We start from the raw sequence: 27,727 nt of genomic DNA, 5'->3' as shown, positions 1-27,727 counted from the left end.
ATATGTACAATATGAACTTTCCACAACCTGGATGTTGTTTGGTTACAACAACACTTAAAAAGCCCAAAATGATTGTGAGCTGAAAGAGAAGTTCAGTTTGGAGGGGCTGATTCTGACACAAAAGAGAAGTTCAGTTTACACCCTCCCAAACTCACACAAAACAAAGTTAAACATACAAACAATTTCACTCATTAACTTTTCCACTCGCTCACTGACTCCGTCAAATCATTTGTTTAGTTTCACACCTTTTGCATTCACTTGTATTAATAGTTGTTCCATTTCCTTTACACTCGGCCACTTACAGACAAGTAACGGGAAATAAATCCAAAGCTATCTGTTATCTATGTATGTCACTTTCAGCCGTTTATGCTGAACTAATTTGGGATTGATGAACAGCAAAATAGTGAGGCGCTCACTAAAAATAATGTGAACCAGGTTGCCCATCTTAGATATAACAATATGGCTACAATTATAAATATTGTTTTTATAACTTAGATTTGTTTGTAGCATATTGTACACTTTGTCATTTTAATACAATTTTGTAAAAACGCTACAAAAAAAAAGTGTTAATAGGTTAAACAGTAAGTTGACTGTACTATATACAGGGAAAACTGTTCTAACCAGAACATTTCACACAGTAAAATGCTGTTAATTTTAGTTTTTAGAAATAAAAAAAGAAGTCAAATCAATGTATAATTTACAGTCACAAAACTGTAAACTATATTCCCAGAATTCCCGTGTGACGCTCCACATTTGAAAGTTATTTTTGTTTAAATAATGATGTTTTTTAATAGTTTTTTTGTTATCAGTTATACATTTGGGCTATATGTACATCTTCTGCTGTTTTTATGAAAGTTTATGAATTGTTTAAGTATCGTGTGTCACCATGATGGTGTTTTGTGTTTGCATGAATACTTTGTGCATATATATATATATAAACTTTGCTGTGGGGCGAAGCTACTTGTGATGAACTTCGACTTCTTCATGTGGCTTTCTCTTTTACCACCTGCATTATATGGTTGGTTGTATATAAAGGTACAAAACAGATTTTAATAGCAGTGTGCGATTGTTGAAAAGTTACTGGTTACATTCAAATTTGCTTGTTTGAGTAATAACCGTTTCATACTGTATTTACAGTTTTTGGCCGTAATAGTGTGTTTACAGTTTTTCTGTATTTTTAACAAAAGTATTCTGGCAACCACAGCGGCCAAAAATTTTGTGTAAAAAACAAAAACAGGGTATGTAAAATTTACAGTTTTATGGCCGTAATTGTGTTTACAGTTTCTTTTTTTACAAAAGTATTATGGCAACCAAAGCTGCCAAAATTATTTTGTAAAAACTACAGACTTTTTTTTACAGTGTACTGTAAAATTTACAGTTTTTGGTCGTAATTGTGTTTACAGTTTTTCTGTATTTTTTACAAAAGTATTCTTGGCAACCACAGCTTTTAAATTAAGTAAAACTTAGACCTGCCAAAATTATTTTGTAAAAAATATTGTTTTTTTTTAGTGTGCTGCTAATTGTTTGAGTTTTTAAAAAATATTATATTTAATTTGCTTTTATTTTAAATGTTATTTATTTTAATTTTTTTTTTAATGTTTTTTTTTATATTATATGTATTTTGTCCATGAGATTGTCATTACGTCACTGATGACAAGAGCATTTTTATAGTATAAATGTGATATCAGAAGAAAAAAATATAATTTTGTTTTTATGTGTTTTATTTTATATAATTGGTTATTATTTTTTTTTTTTTTATAATTTTTATATAATATACACAAAAGCGTTTGTTTTCAAGATATGCAGCTGGGGTATTTTGTTAAATAATATCTTTCTATAATAGAATTTAAAGAATTATAAATAATTAAATTAAATTATTTTAATTAAATTATTTATAACAAAAGTTTTCAGTTCCACACCTTTATTAATTAATTTGGTGTATAAGCCCAAGACTATATACCAAGACGGTTTGACTCATATTACCACGAATGGGAGAAACAGACTGAGTTAAAGCGATTTGAGGTAACTAAGTAAAGTTAAAATATATTTTAAAGGAAATGATTCATAAACACGTGAATTTAAGAATCAGAGACAGTTCTCTCTATATTTTAGTCTTGTGATAATACGTAGACAAGTAATTTCCAAAAGTCTCCAGTAGAGAACGCCATTGTTTCACAGTGATTGCTGTTAGCATGCACCTGGTCTTGTGGTGGTCTGGGTTTCTTGATATCCGTTATAAAAGAATTTTTCTTAACTTGTAATGCAGCCCGGAATTATCAGTCAGTCAGTGTTCACTCATAAAAGCCAGAAGAGAACTGCCCTCTGAATGAGCCTGTCTCTTACCAGGTTTTTTTTTAGAGATCGACTGATGGTGATTTTTCTTTTTCTTTTTTAGAACCAATACTGATTATTTGCATGTTCATGTGACCAATAATCAATATGAAGATCCGATGTTTATTTATTGTTTTGCTTCTAATCTTGACACAATGTTACCATCAGTACTGAACTGAACAAGCTGTTTTATTTATAACACTGTCAGTATTGTAATTCACTCCCTTCTTTCAAAACAAAACATTTACATCAGTAAATAGAGGGGGCTAAACCTGAAATAAAGAAAAAAGTGCACTTCCATTAAAGTGTCTTTATTTAATAAAAGCTTTGATCAGTTAAATAATCAGGTATCAAATGAAGAACATAAATTAAGAAAACAAAACATTCTAAACCACCTGAATAAATATGGCTTTACTACTTTAGTGTGACTTAGTGCTCCCAGTTGAGCAGAACGGTTGTAGTGTTGTGTGTGCACACAAAGCCGAGTCTCACAGCCCTCTTCTTGTGCTTGAACAGACAAATACACCCAAAATTATGTCAAAATACCCGTCTCGGTAAGTATCCTCAAAAAACTGTTGGTTATGTCTTAAGTGAACATTGCTAATTAAGCTCTTTCATGTCTTTTTGTACTTGCATGTTTAAACTGGCAAGGTGTATTTGTTTGTTCAAGCGCAAGAAGACTTGAAAGAGAACTCAGTTCGGTGTTTGTGTGCCGTCTGTGTAGAAGCACAAAAACATTTAAAGTTTTCTTTTTCTTTTTTTCTTTTAACAAAAAGCATTATTTTGATCTTTAGTGGTGTAAATTCATTTAATTCATTTATTGTAATTGAAAGGTGTGATGATCAGTGGCGCTGAGTCTTGACCTTTATTGTTTAATGTTGGGCTTAAAATTGGATAGAGTTTGTCAGTGAAAGATTGACCGGTGAAAGAGTAGATATGAGAGCTGGACTCCACATCATAAAAGGAGACCAGACCCTCCTCATAATCCACAAACACACCGACCCGCTGCGGCTTCATTCTCACACACAGAGAGACAGAGGGTCCAGCAAAGGCTCCATATTTATAACCATTCCTCAGACCCACAGTCCAGTATCCATCACTGGGACTCAGTGTGATCTTCCCTTTCCTGTTAATGGATTCTCTGACCAATCCTAAATCCCACTCAGTATTTCCCTTCACTTGCACCTCAAAATAAAATCTCCCTGAGGAGAATCCCTTCTTTCCCAGGACATATATACATATATCAAATCTCTCTGGATTGTCAGGGAGGTTCTGTCTAATGCTTCCAAGTCTCACTTGTTTTCCATCATCAGTCAGGATGAGATCAGGATGAGCTGTATCAGGATCCAGAGTCACATCCACTGAGAAAACAAAGAACATGAATCACAAGTTCACAATCCAAAGGTTCTGTGATGATGTTGATATTTTTATGTTTTAATCAGATGGTAATGCACTAATGAAGCTGTGAGTATGTGAATGTAAACGAGTGTAGTGCAGACAGCTCACTGTACCTACATACTGCTGCATCCTCTTCAGCTCTGTAGAAACACACAACAATAAGACATCATAAAATCTTTGAGACTCGTTCTTTATTACTGATCTTTTATGATCTTTATTAGATATTTGTATATGTGTGTTTGGTTTATTTGGTACTGGTTTTTGTGTTTTTGTTGTGTTTATTGTCTATGCGTTTGATTCAGTTGATTCAGGGATATTCTCAGGGTTTACATGAGTCTTCATACTGATCTCAGGACAGTTCCTGCTGTTTCTAGGGCTGCAGAGGGATGAGTAAATCTACAGCAGGAGAGAGGAGGAATCCTTCAGCATGAGGAGTGTTATATACTGCATTATCACTGATCAGAGAGATGCTGACTGACCTGTAGCAGGTGGAGGTGATCTTCAGTGTGTGAGAGCCGCTCCAGCTCATTGTTTCTCATCTTTAGCTCACTGATCTCCTGCTCCAGCTCTTCAATCAGCTCTTTCTCCTGTTTCTCTGCTGCTCCTCCATCATCTCCAGCTGTTCAGCCTGCCATCTCTCAATGGAGCGGATCAGATCAGTGAAGAGCTCAACACGGGCTGCTTTCTCTTCCTCTGTGTTTCTCTGCTCAACCAGTCAGTTAACAAATAATCAGTGGTGTTTGCTAAGACAGGAATCAGTGTTACTATTGCTCATGTTTGCTAAGACAGGAATCAGTGTTACTATTGCTCATACTTCAGTATTTTTTTTTAACCTCTCAAATGAAGTGTATTTTTTATTGCTTTTAAACAAAAATTCAGACCGGGAGGCTTGGGATACTCGACCCCAAACTGGTCAATGTCCATATAAAAAAGCGTCATTTGTCATTAATCAACTTACCCCAATTTTGTCGTTCCAAACCTGACTTTAAAAATCTTCGTTCATCTTCGGAACACAAGTTACTGATGCTGGCTGGGATTTTGGATGAAAACCGGGATGCGGCTTGTAATTTAGACTGTGGCCCATACAGAAGACTGCCATAACAGGAGGTCAAGTCGTATTATTTTGTTTGTCCATAAAGCCGATTTGCATGATTGCAGCTGGACATCGCATGAGAATACTCCATGGACTGACACATCAGTCTATGGGACACAATGCAATCTGGGTTAGATGAAAGCTTTTAAAAGGGAACACTTTTTGTAAGCGTAGACAAAACATTTTGGAGGGGAAAATAATGACTTTGGCAAAGAAAAATCAACATATTCCTTTGTCAGCAGTCTCCTCTGTGTTCGATCTACTCTCCGAGAAAACGGCATATCACTATGTGTGCTGTGTTTTGCTCTTCTGTATCATCCGTCATCACAAGGATACGCTGTTTCATATGTGTATTTTGGGTTGATCTTGATTTAGGAAAAAATGACAGACAGCATCTCTGTCAAACATCATGGAAACAGACACAGCTGCATAATGAGCACTATCAAAGCATCCCCCGTGAGACACAGCCAATACCTCGGTCACGCCACACATCGGGGGACAAAGAGGACATCGCGAGACCAAACTAGGACAGTTAGTTATGATTAAAAAAATATCAGATTTGTCAATTTTTTCTTCACTTACAAAAAGTGTCTCCCATCGCTTCATATAACCCAGATTGAACGTCTGATGGCAGATGGAGTATTCTGAGTGATGACTTTCATACCTCTTTTATCGGGACATGTTGACTCTGTTATTTATTTGGCAGCTTTCTAGGTGGGACAGTCACAGGACCAGCCCGGTTTTCATCCGAAATATCTCGAAATTGTGTTGGCTACCGAAGACGAACTGAGCTTTTATGGGTTTCGGAACGACATGGGGGTAAGTGAGTTGTTAATGGACAAGCATTTCGCATGTTTGGGGTGGAATTCCGGCCCGTTCCCTGTTTCGGCCTGTATACTGCTTCAGCCATCCTTCCGCTACTTAGTAGAGAGTAGTTCCTGAAGGTTCAAGCTCGAATCGAGTTATTCGTTTTGGCTGAAGGAATGTTCAACCGCCTTCCCACAAATACGAATCTAGTAATGCTAAATTCAGTAACTGCAAGCACTAAAGTCAGTCACTTAGTTCTTCTCACCTATTGGTACCCTCAACAATGGTAACCAGCAGTATAGATAAGTTACTTGTAGAGTCACTGTAACTCTCTGTGCACTCTTGGCGGACCGTAACAAAATGATGTATAATAAATACTTATATAAGTTTAATTCAGTTATTTTAAACTCACTTTTCTAACTTCTGCTAAGTGTTTGATGTCTTGAATCTTCTCGATTTTCTCCTGAATCATCTGCTGCACGTCTTTCTGTGTCTTCATCAGTTGAGTCTACAGACACAGACACATTTATCATAACAGAGATTTACAATATGTTTTCATTGTGAACTCTTTTTTTTAACAAGATCAGGGAAAATTTGATTCTTCATGATATGAGACATTTAAAAGCTTTAAAAGCTGTTAATTTGTTATTAATTTTTCCTATCTTCTTCTTTTTGTTCTAGTGTTATAGTCTTGTGGTTCTTGTGTTCTGTCACATGACACATCAGACACACACATGTCTGATCATCCCTACAGAACAGCTCCAGAGGTCTCTCATGTATCTGGCATATATAGTCCTCCAGATTACTCACAGGCTCCATCAGTTTGTGTTTCTTTAAAGCTGTCACTCTCAAATGACGCTCCAGATGAGTTTCACAGTAAGAGCTCTGACACACCACACACGACTTCAGGGCTTTCAGCTTTCTTTCCTCACAGATGTCACACAGAACTTCAGGTTTTTTCTCAGGTGTTTTCTTTTTACAGTGACCTACGAGCTCTCGCAGTGTGGTATTAATCTTGAGATCGGGTCTTTGGCTGAATGCTTCTTTACAGTAAGGACAGCTGCAGGTCTGGCTGTTGTCCCAGCACTTATTCAGACAGCTCTTGCAGAAGTTGTGTCCACATGGAGTGCTGACTGGATCAGTGAACACGTCCAGACATATAGAGCACTGAAGCTCCTCAGTCAGTGGACCACTGGAGGATAACATTGCTGGAAAGAGAAATGATGAAGATAAATTAATTAAGTTACTAATCTAAATTTTGGACACACTGTTATGTAGACACATTTATATTGTGCCTATGCCTACTTCATTACAAAATAAATAAAATAAGTGTCTTTTTATTGTCTTACCTGGAGGTTCAGTTAGACTTTGTCTCCTGGTTTCTCTTCTTTTTGATGAAACTGATGATTCTGCAATTTCTCTTCCCTTCTTCAAAGCCTTTTCATTTACAAAAAACAAAAACAAAAACAATTCAATTTATAAGTTATTATATTATTATATTTATATTGATTAGAATGATAAGGCTATTTATTTTTTACTCCTAACTTTTACTTTTTTTCTCACTTTTTAAACTTCATATCAATTTATGCCTGTTTAATCAATAGTTATCTTTATTATTTACCATATTAATATTGTTTTATCTCTATTTTGTGAGGGAAGAAATAGAAGAAAATGAATTTCTTTTCCCACAAACATACTTCCGTGAAATAAACATCGATGCAGAAACAGATAACCAAGTATAGTCTTGTCTTTCTACATTATTTATGTAGATTTTCACCTGCAGTGTAGCAGGTTTGTCTTCAGTCTGTCTGCAGGTTAAATTACTTTCACTTTCTTTTACTTCTTTACGTCTTGTGACAAAATGACAGAAACATGATTATCAACCAATAAAACGACAACTTAATACAATTCTAATACCATTTAATTCTAACAGACAACCAAAGTAGATGACATGCTTAATAAAGCTAGTTCTGTTCAACTGATTCTATTTTGTCATAAATCCTAAACCATGCCACTCCACTCCATTAGAAATTGTTCAAGACCATCTCTGTTCTATTTCTGTCAGTTACCTGTAAGTATCAGATGTGTCCACTGGGGTCTTCGAATGACTCAGTAAATAAACACCCTAGTAAATTAATTAATGTTCATTTAATACGGGAATTTATTTGAAATGGACTTCTGCGGTTCAGTCTGTGGGTTGAGACTTTTATTTTGAAATCACAGAGCGGACGTACTCCAGGAAGCGATTCCCACGTGTGCGCCACACTCTCATGCTTGCAGTGATGCAGACAAACATGGGAGAGATCGAGGACAGCACCGTGAGACCCAAAGTCACCGATGCTAAAGGCATCCTCAAACAGAACCGACAGTTCCTGGATTACTTCTGGGACATCGCGAAGCCCGAGCGAGAAATCCGCCTGAAAGCGGTCGAGGATTTGATCGAACACTTGAAGCAGAGCGAGAAGGTGTGTCTGATCACTTTAATATCAGCCGATCGCTGTTGATCAATATTCTTCTCTGCCGGAGCTGGTTGTTATTGTTGTCAGTGCTGTTTTATCACGCGATGTAATTAACTGTCATTAACTGAATAATAGATCAATTCGGCTTTGGGTGTTGATGTAAACACGTGACTTGAATTGGGCTGTTTACTCTGGATGGGTTCTTCAGATATGCAGAATGACATTCAAATTTTAAGTTTTAATACCTTTTTAAATGACATTTTAACGAACAAACACTGCTGTTTAAAAGTTTGGGATCAGTAAGATTTTTAATATGTTTCTGCTTATCATGTCTACATTTATTTGACCAAAAATACAGAAAAAACTGTTAGATTGTAAAATATTATTATTCTTTATTATTATTATTATTATTATTTTTTTTTTTTTTTTAAATACTGGTTTTCTATTTTAATATACTTTAAAATATAATTTATTTATTTCTTCAGTGTCACATGTTCCTTTAGAAATCATTCTAATATACTTGTTTATTATCAATGTTTTTATTTTTGTAAACTGTGATACTTTTTTTCAGGATTATTTGATGAATAAAGTTAAAAAAGTAACAGCATTTGTTTAAAATAGAATTCTTTCATAACAATGTAAGTCTTTATTATAACTTTTTAAAATAAATTTAACACATACTTACTGAACAGAAACATTAGTTTCTTTCAAAAAAAAAAAAAATGACAGACCCCAAACATTTGAACGTATATTGTTACAAAAGATTTCTTTTGATGATGCTGAAAATTAAGCTTTGATAGCAATAAATTATATTTTAAAGTATATTAAAAAAAGAAAAATTTTTATTTGAATTGATATTTATTATTTTATTTTTTTTTTTTCTGTATTTCTGATCAAATAAATGCAGCCTTGATGAGCAGAAGAGACTTTTAATTAATTAGCATTAAGCATTAAGATATTAATTTAGATATTTTGGATGAAAACCGGGAGGGCTGTGATTGTGCCATAGACTGCCAAGTAAATAACATTAAAAAGCATTAATAATCTCACTGTTCCCAAACTTTTGAACGGCAGTGTATATATTAATACATTGTTATAATCTATTCTATCATGTATTTTTCCTATGAATTGTAGAAATCACATTTTCCCTTAATTTGCCATTTCCAAAGAGAGAGATCACCATAGCAACTGGTTTCCAGTGCTTTAACACAATAGTCAAAAAGTGCCCTTAAATGAAGAATCATACATGAAAGATGTGAGCTTGCACGATCGTCCGTGGATTCAGATTCATGTCAGAAATGCATGTTTGTTTCTGTATGTTTTCATGAACCGGATGAGTTGCAGTATTCACTGAAGAGACTCGTGGATGGCCTTTCTCACACAAGAGATGACGCTCGGTCAGGATACAGTGTTGCACTCGCTCAGGTATTTTTAACTTTTATCTTCAAGTCTTTTAATAGCAGTTATTAGATATGACAATTATTTTTCTCTGTATGGCTGCTGAGTGTATTTGAGGAGATCTCCCTGAAATCCACACTAGACAGCGTCAAAGAGAAGCATAACCTCCAGACAGCCAAAAAGGTGAGGATTTTACACCCTGATGTGGCCTTAATTCTTTATAATCCTAATCATCATTCTGTCATAATCATGGAGCTCGTAGGTTTTTGATGCGATGCTTCAATTCTTCTGACAGAAATTCATCAGAAATGCAGCGTTTGGGAATTTCTTCGGCGTGCTGGCCCTGTCTCAGTCCACACGTCTGCATAAGGTCAGAGAATCGTAGTGTTGCGTTGTTGCTTTTAAATGGGTATAAATCACTGGAAATAGATTTCGGAAGCACTGATTATCTTGCATATCATTTGGGATGCAATCTGGGATTCAGATAAACTCTCATTTGTGTTGATGATCTTTCACTGTCTCTCGTTCGTCAGGAGCCGCAGGTCGTGTTGGAGTGTGTGCGGCTCCTGCAGAGCCTGTCCCAGTACAGAGAACACCTGAGAGACCTGCCCAGAAAAACCATGGTGGACATCCTCTCAGAGGTCATTATTATTATTGTATTATTTCTGTCCTAATATTTTGTTGTATAGACATTGAAAGAAGTGTTTGTAGAGGTGCCATAATATGTATAACAATAATATCTATATGTGACCATGGGCCACAAAACCAGTCATAAGGGTCAATTTTTTGAAATTGAGATTTATACATCATCTGAAAACTTAATAAATAAGCTTTCCTTTGGTGTATGGTTTGTTATGATAGGACAATATTTGGCCGATATACAACTATTTGAAGATCTGGAATCTTGGGTGTGTAAAAATTCTAAATACTGAGAGAATCGTCTTTAAAGTTGTCCAAATGAAGTTCTTAGCAATGCATATTACTAATCAAAAAATATGTTTTAATATATTTACAGTAGGAAATTTACAAAATATCTTCATGGAACATGATCTTTACTTAATATCCTAATGATTTTTGGCATAAAAGAAAAATCAATCATTTTGACCCATACAATGTATATTTGGCTATTGCGTCAAATATAAGACTTAAGCGACTTAAGACTGCTTTTGTGCTCCGTGGTCATATGTATTAATTAACATAGTATTAATAATAATAAATATTATATTATATTATAATGTATTGTATTATATTGTACACTATCAGTTAAAAGTTTAGAATAATTAAGATTTTTTTAATGTTTTCTTAAGAAGTCTCTTATGATCACCATTTATTTGACCATAAATACGGTAAAAACAGTAATATTGTGAAATATTATTGCAATTTAAAATAACTGTTTTCTATTTTAATAATTCCCGTGATGCAAAGCTGAATTTTCAGCATCATTACTCCAGTCTTCAGTGTCACATGATCCTTTCTTTCAATTTGGTGCTGAATTATTATTATCAATAATTTTATTTTTTTATTTTTTTATGAATGGTTCCTATTATTGTCAATGTTGGAACATTTTTCCCGGGATCCTTTGAATGATACTGTATCGATACTTCCATAAAATATCAGTTTTCACCATTGGTAATAATAATCTGAAATGTTTCTTGAGCAGTTTAATATCAGCACATTAGAATGATTTCTGAAGGATCATGTGACTCTGAAGACTGGAGCCATTTGGGGATTCAGATAAACTCTGTTGCGTTGATGATCTTTTACTGTCTCTCGTTTCTAGAATGTTTGGTTTGCATTGTGTTTTGTGTCATAGACATCGAAGGAGGTGTTTGAAGAGGTGCTCCTGAGCGCCCTGCAGTCTGACCTGACCTCTGCCCTCAACACCCCCGAGCAGCTCGAGCTCCTCCTAGTGGCCCTGCAGAAGTTCCCCTCTGTGCTCAAACCCAAAAAACTCAAGAAACTATTGGGAACCACAGCAGTCATTACTAAAGAGAACATGCCGAAGTAAGTTTGTCGGACTTTCAAATGATTTTAACCGATTAAATTAATTTGAAGTCTATTTACTTATATAATTAATTTTTTATTTTTTTTATTTGGTTTTTTAAATGTTTTTTTATAATGTAATAAATTGTTTATAAAATAATCTAATTATAAAATTATTAATTATAATTAATCATTATTTATTATTTGACATATTTGCTCATTTTGTTGATTTTATTTGAAAGAGCAAAATGTCGTGTTACACATGGTAGGTTAAAACATGCTCTTGTTAGTATGATTTATTTATTTATTTATTTTAACTGGATATTTACTGTGTTGATTTCATTTGAAAAAGTTGTTTTATAAGTGGTAAGTTAAAAACATGCTCATCGTTGTTTTATCAATTCTTGTGATGTGTACTTCCAGGTTGGTGGAGGTTTTAAAGACGGCCGCTCGTTCTGTGAAGAAGGAGAACATTCTTCCCCCGGTCGCGTTTGACTTGTTACAGGTGTCTCTGCGAGAGGACAACTTCGAGATGTTCTGGAATGAAGCCATTATCAAAGGCATGCTGTCAGAGATGCCTGGACCCACACAGTGAGTTTAACATGTGCAGCTAAACCTTAACCTGCTAGTTCAAGTGTCTAATGCATGCCAGATCTGAGCGTGCCTGGATATTACTTCACTGCATTTGATTATAAGAAATTATTTTGCACATAATAATATCTGACATACATCTTTTTCTTTACTGTGCAACTAGGTAAAATGTTTTCAGTGTCTTAGAATGCAACTGTTAAGTTCGTAGAAAGTGTTGATATGGGATGCTAGTGACTGTGGTTATCAAATCAACCAAATGCAGCATAATAATGAATAACCAAAATGTTAATAATATTTTTCATGTGTGCAATCTTTTATTTAAAAAGTAGTTTAATATATTATAGTGCTGTCAAACGATTAATCGCGATTTTTTTTTTATAATAGTTTGTTTTTGTTTACGTAATATATTGTGTATATTTATTATGTTTATGTATAAATGCAAACACATGCATGTGTATATTTAAGAAAAATATTAAATGCAAATAATTTTTTATTTATTTTTTTTTTATATATTATTGTTGTATTTATTTTATTTATATTTATTTTAAATATAAATGTAATATATTATATATAATATATAATATACTGTATGTGTGTGTATTTAATATATATACATCATAAATATACACAGTTCACATACAAAATGTACTTTTATGTTGGATGCGATTAATCGTTTGACAGCACTAATATTTTGTAAATTGCATAGATTTTATTTATTTAGTTATTTAAAATGTAGTTTAATTGCATTTATTTATTTATTTTTTGTTGTATTTTTTGTATTGTTTTTATTGTTATTGTTGTTTATGTTTTATTTATTTTTATTTATTTACTATTAAAAATGTATTTTATTGTTAATCTTATTGTATTTTATTTAGTTTAATTTTATTTACAATGTAGTTATTTATTTAATGTATTTTATAATTGAAAACATCTTTTAATGTTAAAATGATATTTAATTTCATTTTATTGCCTAGAGAAATACACGTGATTTAAAATGGAGTCATGGGTACATTTTTACTGATCTCAATTTAATTATTGTTTCGATACATGTTAGAATATGATGACCAAAACACATATTCTCTCTCTTTATTTATCAGTTATTTGAGTTTCCGGTTATTGGGAGCATGTCTGCCGCTGCTGTCAGTGGCTCAGCTTGAGTTTGTGCTGTCCGCTGATGTGATGACACACTACGGTCAACACATGCTCTCCGCACAGGTCTGTCTTTATATTTGGTGATGTGTATGTTTCACGTGATGGTTTTTAGCGTTTAAATTTGTTTGTTCAACACAAATGTAAACGCTATTTAATCCTGCAGTAAAAGACCACTAGAATTAAAAGTAGTGAGAGAATTTGACATCAGTGTTGCATATTAGTGCATTTATGCAAGTACATACATGTGCAATGAGCTAGCACTGCATTCTGAATAGAGTCTCTGTGCCATAATACTGTATGTTTATCGTGTGTCTCAACCTTCAGTTGGCAGACCGATTCAAGTTTGCTCCAGAAATGGAGAAGTACGTGAGTGAGTTCATGCAGGGCTGCGCTGACGCTGATAAACAGCTCGTCGTGGCGCTCGGCTTCACTCAGCTCACTAACCAGGGCTACCCCGTGGTCCCGTCCTGCTGGAAGGATCTGGAGCACATGGGTCTGTCTGCGCTGCAGAAGTACGTGGAGTGGCTGATGGAGGCCTTCTGCAAGCCCCAGCTGGAGAAATGCCTGGACTTCAGCACCCGCAGACAGAAAGGAAACCAGGAGACTGAAGCAGAGTGAGTGTTGTCCAAGAATTGACTGTTTAAAAATCATTAAGAATAGAAATTAGAAAAAGAAAAAAAAAAGTATTATACTCTGACAAGGCAGATCTTGTCTAAGTGATCTTATGATTTTCACTTGAGTAAAACCACATGTTAATAGTAATAAAAACAATATGTATATTAAAATTATGATTATGTAAATATAATAAACAATCCATAATAATTATGTACAATAAATAATAACATTAATAATATTTAAATATTAACTTATACATTAATAATAAATATTATTAGTATGAGCATTAATAATACTTACAAGAATAATAGCATTCATATTTTATTTTTTATTATATACTATATTTTATATTTAAATCTATTAATTATATACAATAAATAGAGTACTTTCATGCATTTAATTACATAATATATTTATATATATATATATATATAATATATATATATATATATATAGTACCAATTTATGATTAGATTATAAATCTAAAACGACTAAATGTAATTGTACTATTATAATAATTAGTTGTAGTATTAATAATAATAATAATAATAATAATAATAATAATAATAATACTTGAATTACAATGTTATGAAGTATTTTTTTAAATCAATCTATAATACAAATCTATTATGCAATAAATATTTTTTAGTGAAAATATTTTGTTAAATACTTTTATATATTTACTATATATAAAAATACTTAATACAACATATATATGATAAATATGATATGATGCAGTTAATTAATATGAAAGATTAACAAGATTAATACACATTTGTAATTTGATTAGTAATTAATGCCAGCTTCATATTTATTCTGATTTATTTCTTGCTGTAGGAGTGACAGCTGCGTTGCCAGGTTTCGTAAATGGATCATTCTGCGCCTCACGTTCATTGGGGAAAACCATCAGATTAAGAAACGGGAGGATCTCGTCATGAAATTGGCTCGGTAACTCATCTTGAGATCTCACTAATGGTCTCTACATGACTCCTGTATTGTGATGCTTTATCTTTCTTCTGTAGGTTTATTTTCTTCCACGCTTTCTTTGATGTGAAGAAACCCACCCCAGAAATCCCTGAGACGACGCAGGCTCTCTCGGTGCCCATCGATCAGCAAACACGAGCCGCCATCTCTTCAGCCTTCTACGGGTCAATAAAACTCTTCTGTAAAATTTTGTACATTAAATAAAAAAATTAATCAGTCATAATTAATTAAAAAATTCACTCAGTCCTAATATAGAGCATTTTTCTTTTTATAAAATGTAAATACTAATGGATGCAACAGACTTAAATAGTTCAATTAAGGTATTAATTATAAATACACAGTTAAATCAAGTATGTACTTCATCTCCTCCAGTCTTCTGCAAGGCCTGAACACAATGGCTGTGTTAGGAGATTCTGCTGAGGCGGAGAGGAGGACTCTGGGTGTTAAAGCTGATGGAAGCATGTGGATCTACTGTGTGGTCCAGTACGCCACCATGCTGCTTGACCAGAGCAAACACGTCCAGAGTGTTCAGACCCTCAGTCCAGAGCAGAGACAGGGCTGGGACAGGTGACGCATCCTGCAAAACACGACACGTGATCTCAGTCATAACACATTGAAGAACAAGAAAAGGCTGTTTTCTACTTTGTGACCTTTGAAATGTAAACAAGTAGGGATGTAACGATTAAACGCGAGCCGGTTGAAAATCGATTCAAATATGTGACGATTCAAATCGGTTGAGATGCTAAACAAATCGCGATTCATTTAGTGTTAGGAGTTTATATGAATGCATGTCTGAGGGGAACTGACTGTATTTAGAACAGTTTAGATGGTATTTTTTTTTCATCTTGCCTCTGTATAATGCATATTAAAGTACATAAGTGCAGCGCTGCTTTGTTTACAGCGGAAACCAAGGAAATGCTTTAAGCGCCACCTGCTGGCAGAGACTGAGTCTGCGTCTCGTTCAGCTCGTCTGCTGTTTCTGTTTCATGCAGACATTTTTTATATATAGTTTCACAAAACTGAGGTCAGATCATTCTGTTTTTGCTTCAAATTTTGAAATTATACAATCTAATTTAGATTAAAAACTGCTCATGTTGCATGTATGCAGCATCTTTGTTTGAATCATGATTAAAATGCAGTGGTTGCCTCTAATTTTAAATGGAAAGAGCACAGACAAAGCCTTAGTTTGTTTATATGAAGAGATTTATTTTATTTGTGTTACTTGTTTATTTGATTTGGTGCTTGTTTTAAAATTTCAATTTACTTTTGTTATTTATATTTACATTATATTTAATTTTTGTTATTTAGCAGACGCTTTTATCCAAAGCGACTTACAAATGAGGACAACAGAAGCAATCAAAACCAACAAAAGAGCTATATTAGTATATTATTGTAGTGTTATATTTCATTTTCACAAAGAAACATGCAGCATTTTGTCCAAGCAATAATAAAGGACACATTTAATTTCTAATTTGTCTTAAATCTCATTTTGTAAAAAAAAAAAAAAAAATTGTGAATCGAATTGTGAATCAAATCTTGAGTTGAGTGAATCGTTACATCCCTATAAACAGATAAAGTGAGGTAGATGGCCTGGAGCTGAAATGCCTTTGGTGATTTTGTGTTGTGTGTTTAGTATGCTGGGATCAGTGGAGGCCTTGAGGAAAAAAGCAAGGAAGTCTTCTTCACCCGAACACTCGGCGTTCCAGCACCTCTTCCTTCTCGTTGGGATTCAGATATTCAAGGTTTGCTTCTTCAAGGCTTGATAAATGTCTGTAACATTAAATCAAAGATTCCCAAACTTTTATGTCAACTGAACCTCCTGAGATTTTAAGTTAATGTTTCAATAATTTAACTGCATACCCCAAAGTTTTTTGTTGTTTTTTTTATATTATCTTTTGTAGTAAGTATAACGTTTGGATTTAAAATAATATTCTTTATTTTAAAATGATTTATTTTAATTTAACTGTTAGCTTTCCATCAACTTATGAACCCCAGTTTGGGAAACCCTGCATTAGATAGAATAGAATAGAATTTTAACGTTTGGTTTTATAGTTTTTTATTGTCATTGTACAGCTGTACAACTAATTTTTGTTGCTCTCTGAGGTGCACACATACATACAAAGAATGTACATTCAACAAAATGCAAACAATGATACAGAAAATGTAAACAGTGCGATGTAAACAGGTGTGCAGTAGACAGTGCAAATGTTAACAGTTATATATACCAAATGTGCAAAAAGTATATAATATATAAATATATAATATATAAATATGAGGACAGGGTATTGCGCAGGTACACCTGTAGCTGTATGATTAGTAAGTGTATAGATAACAAAATAGCAAAGCGACTTTCTGCATCTGTGCTCAAATGCTGTATTAAAACATTCACAATATTTTTATGTAGTCTAATGATTTTTTTAATTATTTTGTCAAAAAGCAGAAATAAAATGAATTGTCTCTTCATCACGATTATTAGTGAAGCATTTGTGTAGCTCTTAACGTGTAGCATGGTGCTAGAAATGCCAAGATTATGGGTTTGATTCCTGGGGTTTGCATGAACTGATAAAATGTGTCCCTTGAAAGCAATGTAAGTTGCTTTGGATAAAAGCATCAATCAAATGCATAAATTAAACAAATGTAGATTATCAGGCATTTAAACATATTTTTTTTTAAGAATATAAAGTTCAAACAAATCTAATGGAATAATATACAGTATTTATTATTAGTATTATTAAGTATTATTATTTTTTTGTCTGTTTGTGCTGCTTTGACACAACCAGTATTTTATAAAACCCTATACAAATAAAGGTAAAAATATTTGAATAATTTTTGCAGCCACTGTTTTATTTGTTTGTGCATTTATTTTATATTTTTTCTATATTTTACCCTTGTTGTGCATGAGAAGGTCTTTGTTTTAATGCCTGTTCATTTTTGCTATTTGAAAATGGTTGTTGGAAATTAAAGGGATACTCCACCCCAAAATGAAAATTGTCATTAAACCCGTAAAAGCTCCGTTCATCTTCGAAACACAATTGAAGATATTTCGGATGAAAACCTGGAGGCTTGAGACTGTTCCATAGACTGCCAAGTAAATAACAGTGTCAAGGTCCAGGATAGGTATGAAAGTCGTCGTCAGAATACTACATCTGCCATCAGATGTGCAATCTGGGTTATATGAAGCGACGGGAACAATTTTTGTAAGCAAAAAAAAAAAAAAAATTACTTTATTCAATAATTCATTTGTCAATGGTCTCCTCTGTGTCTCTCCATATCACCGTATGCTGTGTATGCTCTTTTATATCATCCGCGCCACAAGGATGCACTGTTTCTACGTGTATTTAGCTTCGATTTGAAATAAAACAGCGCATCCTTGTGGTGTGGACGACGACTTTCATACATTTTATGGACCTTGACACTGCTATTTACTTGCCAGTCTACGGGACAGTCACAGGCCTCCCAGTTTTCATCCAAAATATCTTAAATTGTGTTCCGAAGACGAACGGCGCTTTTACGGGTTTGGAACGACATGGGGGTAAGTGATTAATGACAAAATTCATTTTAGGGTGGAGTATCCCTTTAAGTACAAGAAAACTATTATACAGTATATGCTATTCAAAATAAAATTGATGAAATAATTTCAGAATGTGCTGAAGTCTGTTTTACTGCCTTTATTTTGTAATCTTGACCTGAATGTTTTTCTCGCTCCAGGCTCCAGAAGAAAGTTTGGAGCTGTTGAATGATTTGCGGACCTGCATGGAGAAAGCTCAGGCTAAGAAATCGAAGAAGAAGAAAGCGAGTAAGTTGGAGCGGTTCAGTGAAATTAATGGATTTTATGTTTTCTTGACTTCTGTTTTTGATGTAGTCCATTATTCTTGCCTGATTATGCACTCATTTCTTGTATTATTGACAAACTATTTTTCTGTTTGACACTGTCAGTATTGTATACAGCGCTATACAAAAAAGTTGAATTGACTAGACCTAATGGTGTGTGTGTGTGTGTTGCAGATGGCAAGAGCTCTGAGGAGGAGCCGCACTGGGTGGAGGTGGTTGTTGAGATCCTGCTGTCGCTCCTGTCTCAGCCCAGTCGACTCACTCGTGGTGTGTGTAAAGCTGTGTTTAGCCGGATCTGTCCTCACCTCACCCAAGAAGCTCTCAGCTCCATCCTCGACGTAAGAGACTGTGCTATTTTAGTGTTGTTTACTTCCTGTTACGATATTAATATGTTGAATTAGCTTCTATTTTTATTTAAATTTTAGTTTGTTTTAGTAAAGTCGCATTTCTTTTTAGCATTCATTTATATTTATTTTATTAGTTTGTTTTAGTAAAGTCGCATTTCTTTTTAGCATTCATTTATATTTTTTTTGGTTTTGTTTGTTTTCATATGTTTTATTTTTTTTTTGTAATATTTATATTTTTTTTTAGCTATTTTTGGTTTTTAAGTTACCGATTAAGCTGCTGCTTCATATTTGTTATAAACAGACGTAATTGTACATGTCCAGTTTTACCCACAATGCATTTAGCTTCCATAATGTGATGTATTTTTGAATGAAACTGTATATTCTGGAGAGAATCATTTAGGGTGGGCTTTATTTCATGAGGATTTGATTGAATAATGGGTGTTAGGCTGATTGGTGATATTACTGGGAAATTCTACATTTTCCCCCTCCACTTGGAAGTGATTAAAAGAGAGATTTTTTGACATTTTGTTAATGCAATGAAGATGTTTTTTTATTTTTTTAAATAATGCACATTTTTAATGTGCATGTTATTTGTGCAGTATAACACACAGATAGTTTAAGAAAGTAAGTAGGGTCTTGTTTTGATTGATTTTTAGGTTCTAGATCCCAACAAGGATGAGGATGAAAGTGGTGTTATGGTGACTGATGAGAAGAAGGAGAAAAAGAAAATACATAAAGAGGAGGAAGAGCGAGATGAAGAAGAGGATGATGATGTGGAGGTGAGACTGTCCATCATGAGTATTTATGCCATCAAATTTTGCATATCTAATTTTGCATTTTGCATCTAATTTTGTACATTTAAAATGTTTCCCTTCTCTCTTTTTCATTTCATCAGGATGAAGATGGTTCTGACTCTTCCTCTGATGATGATGATGATGATGAGGATGAAGCCATGGAGGAAGGAGAAGAGGTGGATCAGAACTTCCGCTTGGATTTGATGAAGGTTCTGCAGGGTCAGAATGCTCTGGTATGAACGAATAAATGAATTTTCACTGCATAAACAGTTCTGTGTGAACTCAAAGAGTGAATCAATAGTAGCAGGTGTTCTGTTGTTTTGTGTAGGCCACTGAAGAGGATGGCAGTGATGAAGAGGAACTGGATGATGCGGCCATGATGAAGCTGGACGGAAGCCTTTCTGCTCTCTTTCTGGAGCAGAAGAAAAAGATCCAAGCCAAGAAAGATGAGAAGGACAGACTCCGCAAGGAAAAGGTCCTCGTGCGGGACTTCAAGATTAAAGTATGTCTTTGAATATATGTTTTATCTTTTTTTTTAATCTATTATTATCTAATTATTACAAAGTTTTATGTAAGTTAAACAGTAGTTCTTCTCATATGTGACCCTGGACCACAAAACCAGTCTTGAGTGTCAATTTTTCAAAATTGATATTTACACATCATCTGAAAGCTAAATAAATAAGTGTTCCATTGATGTATTGTTTTTTAGGATAGGACAATATTTGGCTGAGATACAACTATTTGAAAATCTGGAATCTGAGGGTGCAAAAAAAATAATACTGAGAAAATCCCCTTTGAAGCTGTCCAAAATGAAGTTCTTAGCAATGCATATTACTAATCAAAAATTAAGTTTTGATATATTTACAGTAGGAAATTTACCAAATATCAGTGTCAGGGTCCATAAAAGGTATGAAAGTCGTCATCAGAATACTCCATCTGCCATCAGACGTGCAATCAGGGTTCATGGAACATGATCTTTACTTAATATCCTAATGATTTTTGGCATTAAAGAAAAATCAATAATTTTGACCCATACAATGTATTTTTGGCTATTGCTACAAATATACCCCAGAGACTTAAGACTGCTTTTGTGCTCCAGGGTCTCATATAGAACAAATTAATTGAATTGTGAAGCATAGAATTAAGTAGGTGTTGCATTGTATGCACTTGGGTTATTTTGACTAGGTTAAAAAAATGTACAAAAGATTTTTAAGACGGTGAAGCATCAAATCAAGTAGAACTTCCAGTGTAAAAAAAGTTATCTTTTTTTGCAAATGAACTCTTCATATATATATATATATATATATATATATATATATATATATATATATATATATATATATAATATATATATATAGTTTTTTTATATTTATTTTATCTATATTACTTGCAATAATATTTTATATTATTACTAGTACAACCATATACAGTCAAACGGATGACTTTGGCAGTTGTGTTGCATCTAGCAAAGATTTTGAGCATTTTTTGAGCAGTTTATTCGTATTCAAAAAACCCAACATTTACATATTCTGTAAACATGTCAGGTGTATCTTAAACCAGCCGAATTATTCAGGGGTTCCTTAAGACTGATTATTGATTAGTCGATGTCGAAAAAATGTGTAGTCAAAATATGCACGTTTTTTTCTCTTGTATGGGGGTCTGATTTATTTGGTTTGTTGTGTTTTTTTGTGGTGGTGGTGGTGGTGGTGTTGTTGTTGAGCAAACAGGGGAGCAGCGCTCTGGTTCTTGGGATGGTAGAACCGCTGCTCAGCGTGATCGAGAACGGGATGAGCTCTGAAACCAGCCAACAGGAACAGGACTTCCTGCGCAAGGCCGCAGACATCTTCAGGTGAGCAGTGCTATTTTAGTGTTATTTAAATACTTTTATAGTATTTAATAAATAATAATAAGTAGGTTTTATTTTATTTACGTGTACATTTAGGCATTTTGCAGACGCTTTTATCCAAAGTGACTTACAATTGGGGAATAAGCGTTTTTTTATAATAGAATTTTATAGTTTTTATTTAAATTTTAGTAATTTTGGTAAAAGTAATATTGTCCATTTTATTTCTTTTAATATTTGTATATAGCTATATAGTTTCTTTTAGTACTAAAACTTACTTTTTTTAGTTTTTCATAAAATATTTATTATTGAATGAAAACTGAAAACTAGTGCTGTCAATCGATTAAAAAATTAACTAATTAATCACACATTTTTTCCAACCTAACATTAAAAAAATTTAAATATACTTTTATATTGCAGTAATTTCACATTCCATCTTCAAATTAATGTAGAAACAACATAAAGACAGTATATTTGTTTAATGGCAATTTTTTTTATGACTGATATCAGAACTACTGATGTCTAGGAATTTTTTTTCCCTAGAAAACTACTGAAAATTTTTTTAATACTTAACATTTTTAGTTAGAATAGAATAGTGAGATTTGATTCCTTTAGTGAAAGCTCACAGAAAACATTCTGCTGATACAACGTTTTCTTTATGAAGAAAGATAGTTGTGTTGATTTAATTGCGTATAATTCTTATAGTTTGTCGCTCGGTCTCTGATCGACAGGAATCGACTCTGTCGTGGAAAGTATTACTGCAGGGAAATCAACGGACGAGAGGCGGAGCTTCATGACATGCTTGAGCGTCTGATTGGTCGAGCCCAGAAACTGACAGACTCGTCTGTGTCTCTATACTACTTCAGGTGAGGACTTCTGGGATTACTGATTAATCTGATGTTGCAAGAAAAAAGACAAAAATGTCTTCTTGTAGTATACTGTGCATACTCTCATTTGTGTTCATTGTGTATCTGTTTATGGTGTGTCTGTGTCTTTAAATCACGTTGTTGTTGTTTTGTAGTGCTGCTCTCTATTTGCTGAAGGTGTTACGAGGCGTTGTGAGCGAACGGGACTCAGCAAACGCACCGTCAACACCGTCAGAGGTAAACTACCATCTCAAATTGACACCGTTTTATCATTTCCAAGTACTAAGGTTGATAAAATAACTTTGTGTGTTGATCGCAGCTGAGGCTTATGGGTAAAGTAGATGTTGAGAGGGTCACGACTTGCTTCAGGAACGCGTTGACATCTTTCATGACGAAGAGGAAAAGCCCTCTCACGGGAGCCATGTTCATCGACCTCTTCAGCAGATTCCCTGTGAGTCTAAAAAGCTTCAGTAGTGAATAATATCAGAAGTATGTTTAAAGATATTGAGTTGAATGATTTGGGGGAAATCGAATTTTCATTTAAAGAGCTCCAGGTTTGTGGCGCTTGTTTGTAGGGCTGCACACTTTGGTTAAAAAATCTTTCTTTCTATCTTGTAAAATAATAATAATAATAATTATTATTATTATTATTATTATTTTTTAACAAAATAGGAATAGTACTAATATAATAGTAGCGTTTCACTGTAAAATAAAATATTTAATAATAATAATAATGTATTATTATGATTATCATTAAATAAAATGTAAAAAAATAGTAATAGTACTAATGCAATAGTAGCATTTCACTGTAAAATAAAATATTTAATAGTATTTAATAGTGCTGTCAAATGATTAATCGCGATTAGTTGCATCCAAAATAAATGTTTTTGTTTACGTAATATATGTGTGTGTACTGTGTATATTTATTATGTATATTTTAATACACACACATGCATGTATATATTTAAGAGAAATGTGTTATGTTTATGTACTAAATTTATAATATAAATATAAATACATACATATAAATACAGGTTTTTATTTCAAAATATATACTGTATATGTCTGTATTTATATATACATAATAAATAAACACAGCACACACACATATATTATGTAAACAAAAACTTTTATTTTTGATGCGATTAATCGTTTGACAGAACTAGTATTTAATAATAATATAATAATAAAATATGTAATAGCTTTTACGATTTAAAAATCACAATAAGCCATATCATGACTTTATTTCATTTGATTATTCGTTCATCCCTATATAAGACAGACAGCTTGTAAGTAGTGAGGTTTGATAAACCCAACTTCACTTTTACTATTACTCATATTTGGTTAGGCAGTTGGTCAAAGCATTAGTAATGGTGATTAAACCACAAATCAGTGTCCTAGTGTTGCAGCGATGAGTCTTTTACAGGAAAACACCACTCAGATTTTCTTGAAAATGTAAAAGCTGTAGTCTCCACTTCCTGAAAGCTGTTAATGGGTCATAATCGGTCCATTTGTGATGTGTTTGAAGGTGTTGTGTGTGAACCTGTTGGACACGGCTGTGGAGAGCATCACTGCTGGAGTGAGGGAACATCAGCAGGTAAACCGAGCTGATCCGTCTATATTATAGTGTATTGGAGCAGCTCATGGATGTTTTGGATGATCGGTGACTGGATAATTGAATTATAATGTACTGTCTTATGTGTGTGTTTTTTATCCGGTTGTTTCAGGGTCAGGCATGTGCCGTGGTGCTCAGGGCCCTGCAGTCTAAAGATGTAAAAAACCTGATGTCTGATGCCCAGAGTACTGAGCTGCATCAGAAAGTTGTGGACCAACTTGCCAAGGTAGACTTTTCATGATTAAAATCATTGAAACCACACTTTCTTAGTTCGATTGTCTCAAAATGCTAAGTTTTGGAACATCTCATTTCAACAGGAAGACCACAATTTCAGTAGTTGGCACTAATTCCAGTGAAAATCATTTGCAAATATTACTAATATTGATAGTTATTTTAAAAAAATTTTTTTTTTTTTTTTTTTTTTTAGTAATGCAAAATAAGGTACTTATTTAAACAATAATTGTAGCCTTCAAATATCCTTCGGAATTATGTTTACACTAGTATCTTGCCAGTTTGATGGTATTCTGTATTTAAAATATCAAAGTAAAATAATATACAAATATAGATATAATATCATAATATATATCCCCTTTTACATTCATGTAAACAATATCAATATAATGCATATAATATGTGATCCTGGAGCACAAAACTTAAGTCGCTGGGGTATATTTGTAGCAATAGCCAAAAATACATTGTAAGGGTCAAAATTATAGATTTTTTTTTAATGCCAAAGATCATTAGGATATTAAGTAAAGATCATGTTCCATGAAGATATTTTGTAAATTTCCTACTGTAAATATATCAAAACTTAATTTTTGATTAGTAGTAATTTGCATGGCTAAGAACTTCATTTGGACAGATTTAAAGGAGATTTTCTCAATATTTTTATTTTTTTTTGCAACCCTCAGATTCCAGATTTCCAAATAGTTGTATCTCGGCCAAATATTGTGTCAATTTTGTTGTCCAGGGGTCACATATAAGCTCTCTCTCTATATATATTGATATACACACACAATATCTATATAATATATATACTTAAACATCCCTTTCTTCCAGAGTTTTGAAGATGTACAGTGTAAGAATAAAACGGTTCGTGAGAAGATGGTCAAGGCACTAGAGCTCTGTCAGCATCTTGTCAGAGTCGTTCACAGTCAGGTAATGAATAATTGTTTATATGAAATCTTTTACAAGGTATTCTCAAGTGTGAGTGTTTAAACCCCACTTTGTTTCTGAGCAGAAGCTGCAGGTTAATCTGGAGCTCCTTCAGAAAGTCCTCAAGTCCATGAACGCTGAAGGAAGCCTGCAGAAACCAGGACAGCTGGAGGACACATACTGGAGCGTCATGAAGTTATTTGGCGTTCTGTGAGTCACGTTACTCAAATCTGTTTTGATTATAATTTTAAATGTGTATGTAAATGTTTAACTACCATTCAAAAGTTTGGAAAGAAGTCTCTCATGCTCACCAAGGCTGTATTTATTTGATCTAAAATACAGTAAAACTGTGAAATATTATTGCAGTTTGAAATAACTGTTTTCTATTTGAATATATTTTAAATTGTAATTTATTTCTGTGATGCAAAGCTGAATTTTCAGCATCATTACTCCAGTCTTCAGTGTCACATGATCCTTCAGAAATCATTCAGATATGCTGATTTGCTGCTCAAGAAACATTTCCAATTATGATCAATTGTATGTTTTATTATGTGAAACTCATCATGTGTTTGCTGTGAACCTGCCTTCAATGTCTCTCTTCCTTTGCTGTATTTCAGAAAGCCAAAGATGGAAAAGGTGAAGAAAGTTGTAGAGGCAGAGCAGACAGAAGAAACCACAAGGAAGAAGAAGAAGAAGGGGTTCCTTCCTGAGACGAAGAAACGCAAGAACCGTAAGAAGCCTACGGTGCTGGAGGGAAAAGAGACGCCAGCCTCCACAGAAACGGCTGGAGGAGCGTCAGGAGAGGAGGGAAAGAAGAAGAAGAAGAAAAACAAGAAGAGGAAACAGCAGGGAGGAGAAGAAGAAGGGACACGAAATCAGCCGGCCACTAAAAAAGCCAAAACACAGCAGCAACAACAGAAGAAGAAAAAGAAAGGAGGACAGCAGGAAGCTGATGGGAAATAATTGGACAATATGATCACCTGTTGTGTTCACAGAAATCAGCAAATGTGAAGAGAGCAATATCTGTATTATTTGCCTGTTTGTGATTACTTGCATGATATTGTTTTTTTTTTTTAAAGCAATAGAAGAAATACTAAAAAGCGTTTGATTCTTAATATGTTGTTGCAGTGTTTTTACTGTGCGAAGTACAGCGCAAGTCATTGAACTTTACTTGATGAGGCTCGTTCCAGTTACTATAAAAATATTGTAAAGCTATAAAAATAACACTTTAGTGAATAAAGAACGAGTGCTGAGAAGAGAAAGGCTATGTCAACAGTTTGCCCACTGAAACGAATCGATGTAAAATAAGACCAGCAGAACCAAAAACACTGAAGCGTGAACCCAAATTAAAGAAGATTTGAGTCTCCAAGCTGCTTTAAATGTGTGAATGTGCAGATAGAAACTATCTTTTGTTTCCCATGACGCATGAAGCATTAAACTTCTTTAACATGAAAAGTAGTTTTAAATATCAGGTATTTGCATTTGACTCCCTCTTAAAATGGCCTTGTTCTTCATAACCTTAACAGTATCATCAATACAGTTGAATAAAAAAAATACAAATTTTAATAACAAATCATTCTGACGACCGATGTTACGTTTAGCTGTATCCAAAATTGTATGTGCATCTTTGTTACCACGCGATTTTGCATTAAAAATGAATTTATCAACATTCATTAAAATTGTGACGCCCAAGAAATCACATTATCTTGAGCCCTTTCCACAGCATTATGGAAATAATTTTGTTCCATTTTATCAGTTTTAACATGCATTATCGTGTCAAACATCATGCTCACTTTTTAATTTAAGAAAAATGCATATTTATCATTAAATAAATACATTTTTGTTAGCTAAAAACATTTCAAATATTTTTTAGATAATTGTAATCTGAAATTAAAAATCTATAAATTAAAAAAAAAAAAAGATTTAAACACTGATTTAAAAATAACATAATAACAAGCTAATAAAATGTAAATTAAACTAAAAATGAAAACCAAAAAATTACATTTAGAAATTAATATTAATAAGTATTATTATATTAATAACAGTAAAAAAAAAAAAACTGTTTCAGGTTTTGTTTTGTGTTTTATATTTATTGATGTTTATTTTTATTTAAATTAATAAAAATAATAATAATAAAAAATAAATCACACAAATGAAACTCAAAGTTTTAAATTCTATTTATGTCCAAACAAGTTCCCAACATGCTGTAAAAATAATACGCCTCGTAAAATGATGATTAAGCAACATTTTACTGACCCTTTTTTTTTTCTATTTTGTGCACTATTTAACATAACTGTTATATCTGTGTAATTTTCGGAGGAAACTAAAGTTTCCATGCCAAATTTCTGTCAGGGTAAAGCATAACATATCCCACTTTTTTTTGAGATGTTTTTGTTTAACACATAACTATTATATAAATATGTGTTATTTTCGGTGGAAACTATAGTTTCAATGCCAAATTTCTC

General features: G+C 33.3%; 1 protein-coding gene and 1 pseudogene across 1 annotated transcript; one reads left to right on the top strand and one right to left on the bottom strand.

Moving 5' to 3' along the window:
* Positions 1 to 1,969: 1,969 nt before the first annotated feature.
* LOC109082797 lies at positions 1,970 to 7,062 on the bottom strand (annotated as a pseudogene).
* Positions 7,063 to 7,843: 781 nt separating this feature from the next.
* On the top strand, positions 7,844 to 26,377 carry LOC109049779 (MYB binding protein (P160) 1a). The gene is made up of 27 exons (XM_042752470.1): positions 7,844 to 8,094; positions 9,418 to 9,513; positions 9,586 to 9,669; positions 9,782 to 9,856; positions 10,020 to 10,127; positions 11,300 to 11,490; positions 11,893 to 12,060; positions 13,158 to 13,275; positions 13,537 to 13,826; positions 14,665 to 14,775; positions 14,850 to 14,975; positions 15,184 to 15,378; positions 16,445 to 16,553; positions 18,520 to 18,607; positions 18,817 to 18,980; positions 19,646 to 19,768; positions 19,885 to 20,016; positions 20,112 to 20,289; positions 21,479 to 21,632; positions 22,358 to 22,492; positions 22,648 to 22,729; positions 22,812 to 22,943; positions 24,021 to 24,089; positions 24,220 to 24,333; positions 25,167 to 25,265; positions 25,348 to 25,472; positions 25,880 to 26,377. Exons 1-27 carry the CDS (start codon positions 7,900 to 7,902, stop codon positions 26,223 to 26,225), a joined length of 3,807 nt encoding a protein of 1,268 aa, XP_042608404.1. The 5' UTR covers positions 7,844 to 7,899; the 3' UTR covers positions 26,226 to 26,377.
* The last annotated feature ends 1,350 nt before the right edge of the window (positions 26,378 to 27,727 follow it).

The sequence above is a fragment of the Cyprinus carpio genome, chromosome A5 (genome assembly GCF_018340385.1).
Source record: "Cyprinus carpio isolate SPL01 chromosome A5, ASM1834038v1, whole genome shotgun sequence".
Taxonomy (NCBI): domain Eukaryota; kingdom Metazoa; phylum Chordata; class Actinopteri; order Cypriniformes; family Cyprinidae; genus Cyprinus; species Cyprinus carpio.
Note: the sequence above shows the minus strand (reverse complement) of the source record. Positions and strands in the feature narration are given on the sequence as shown.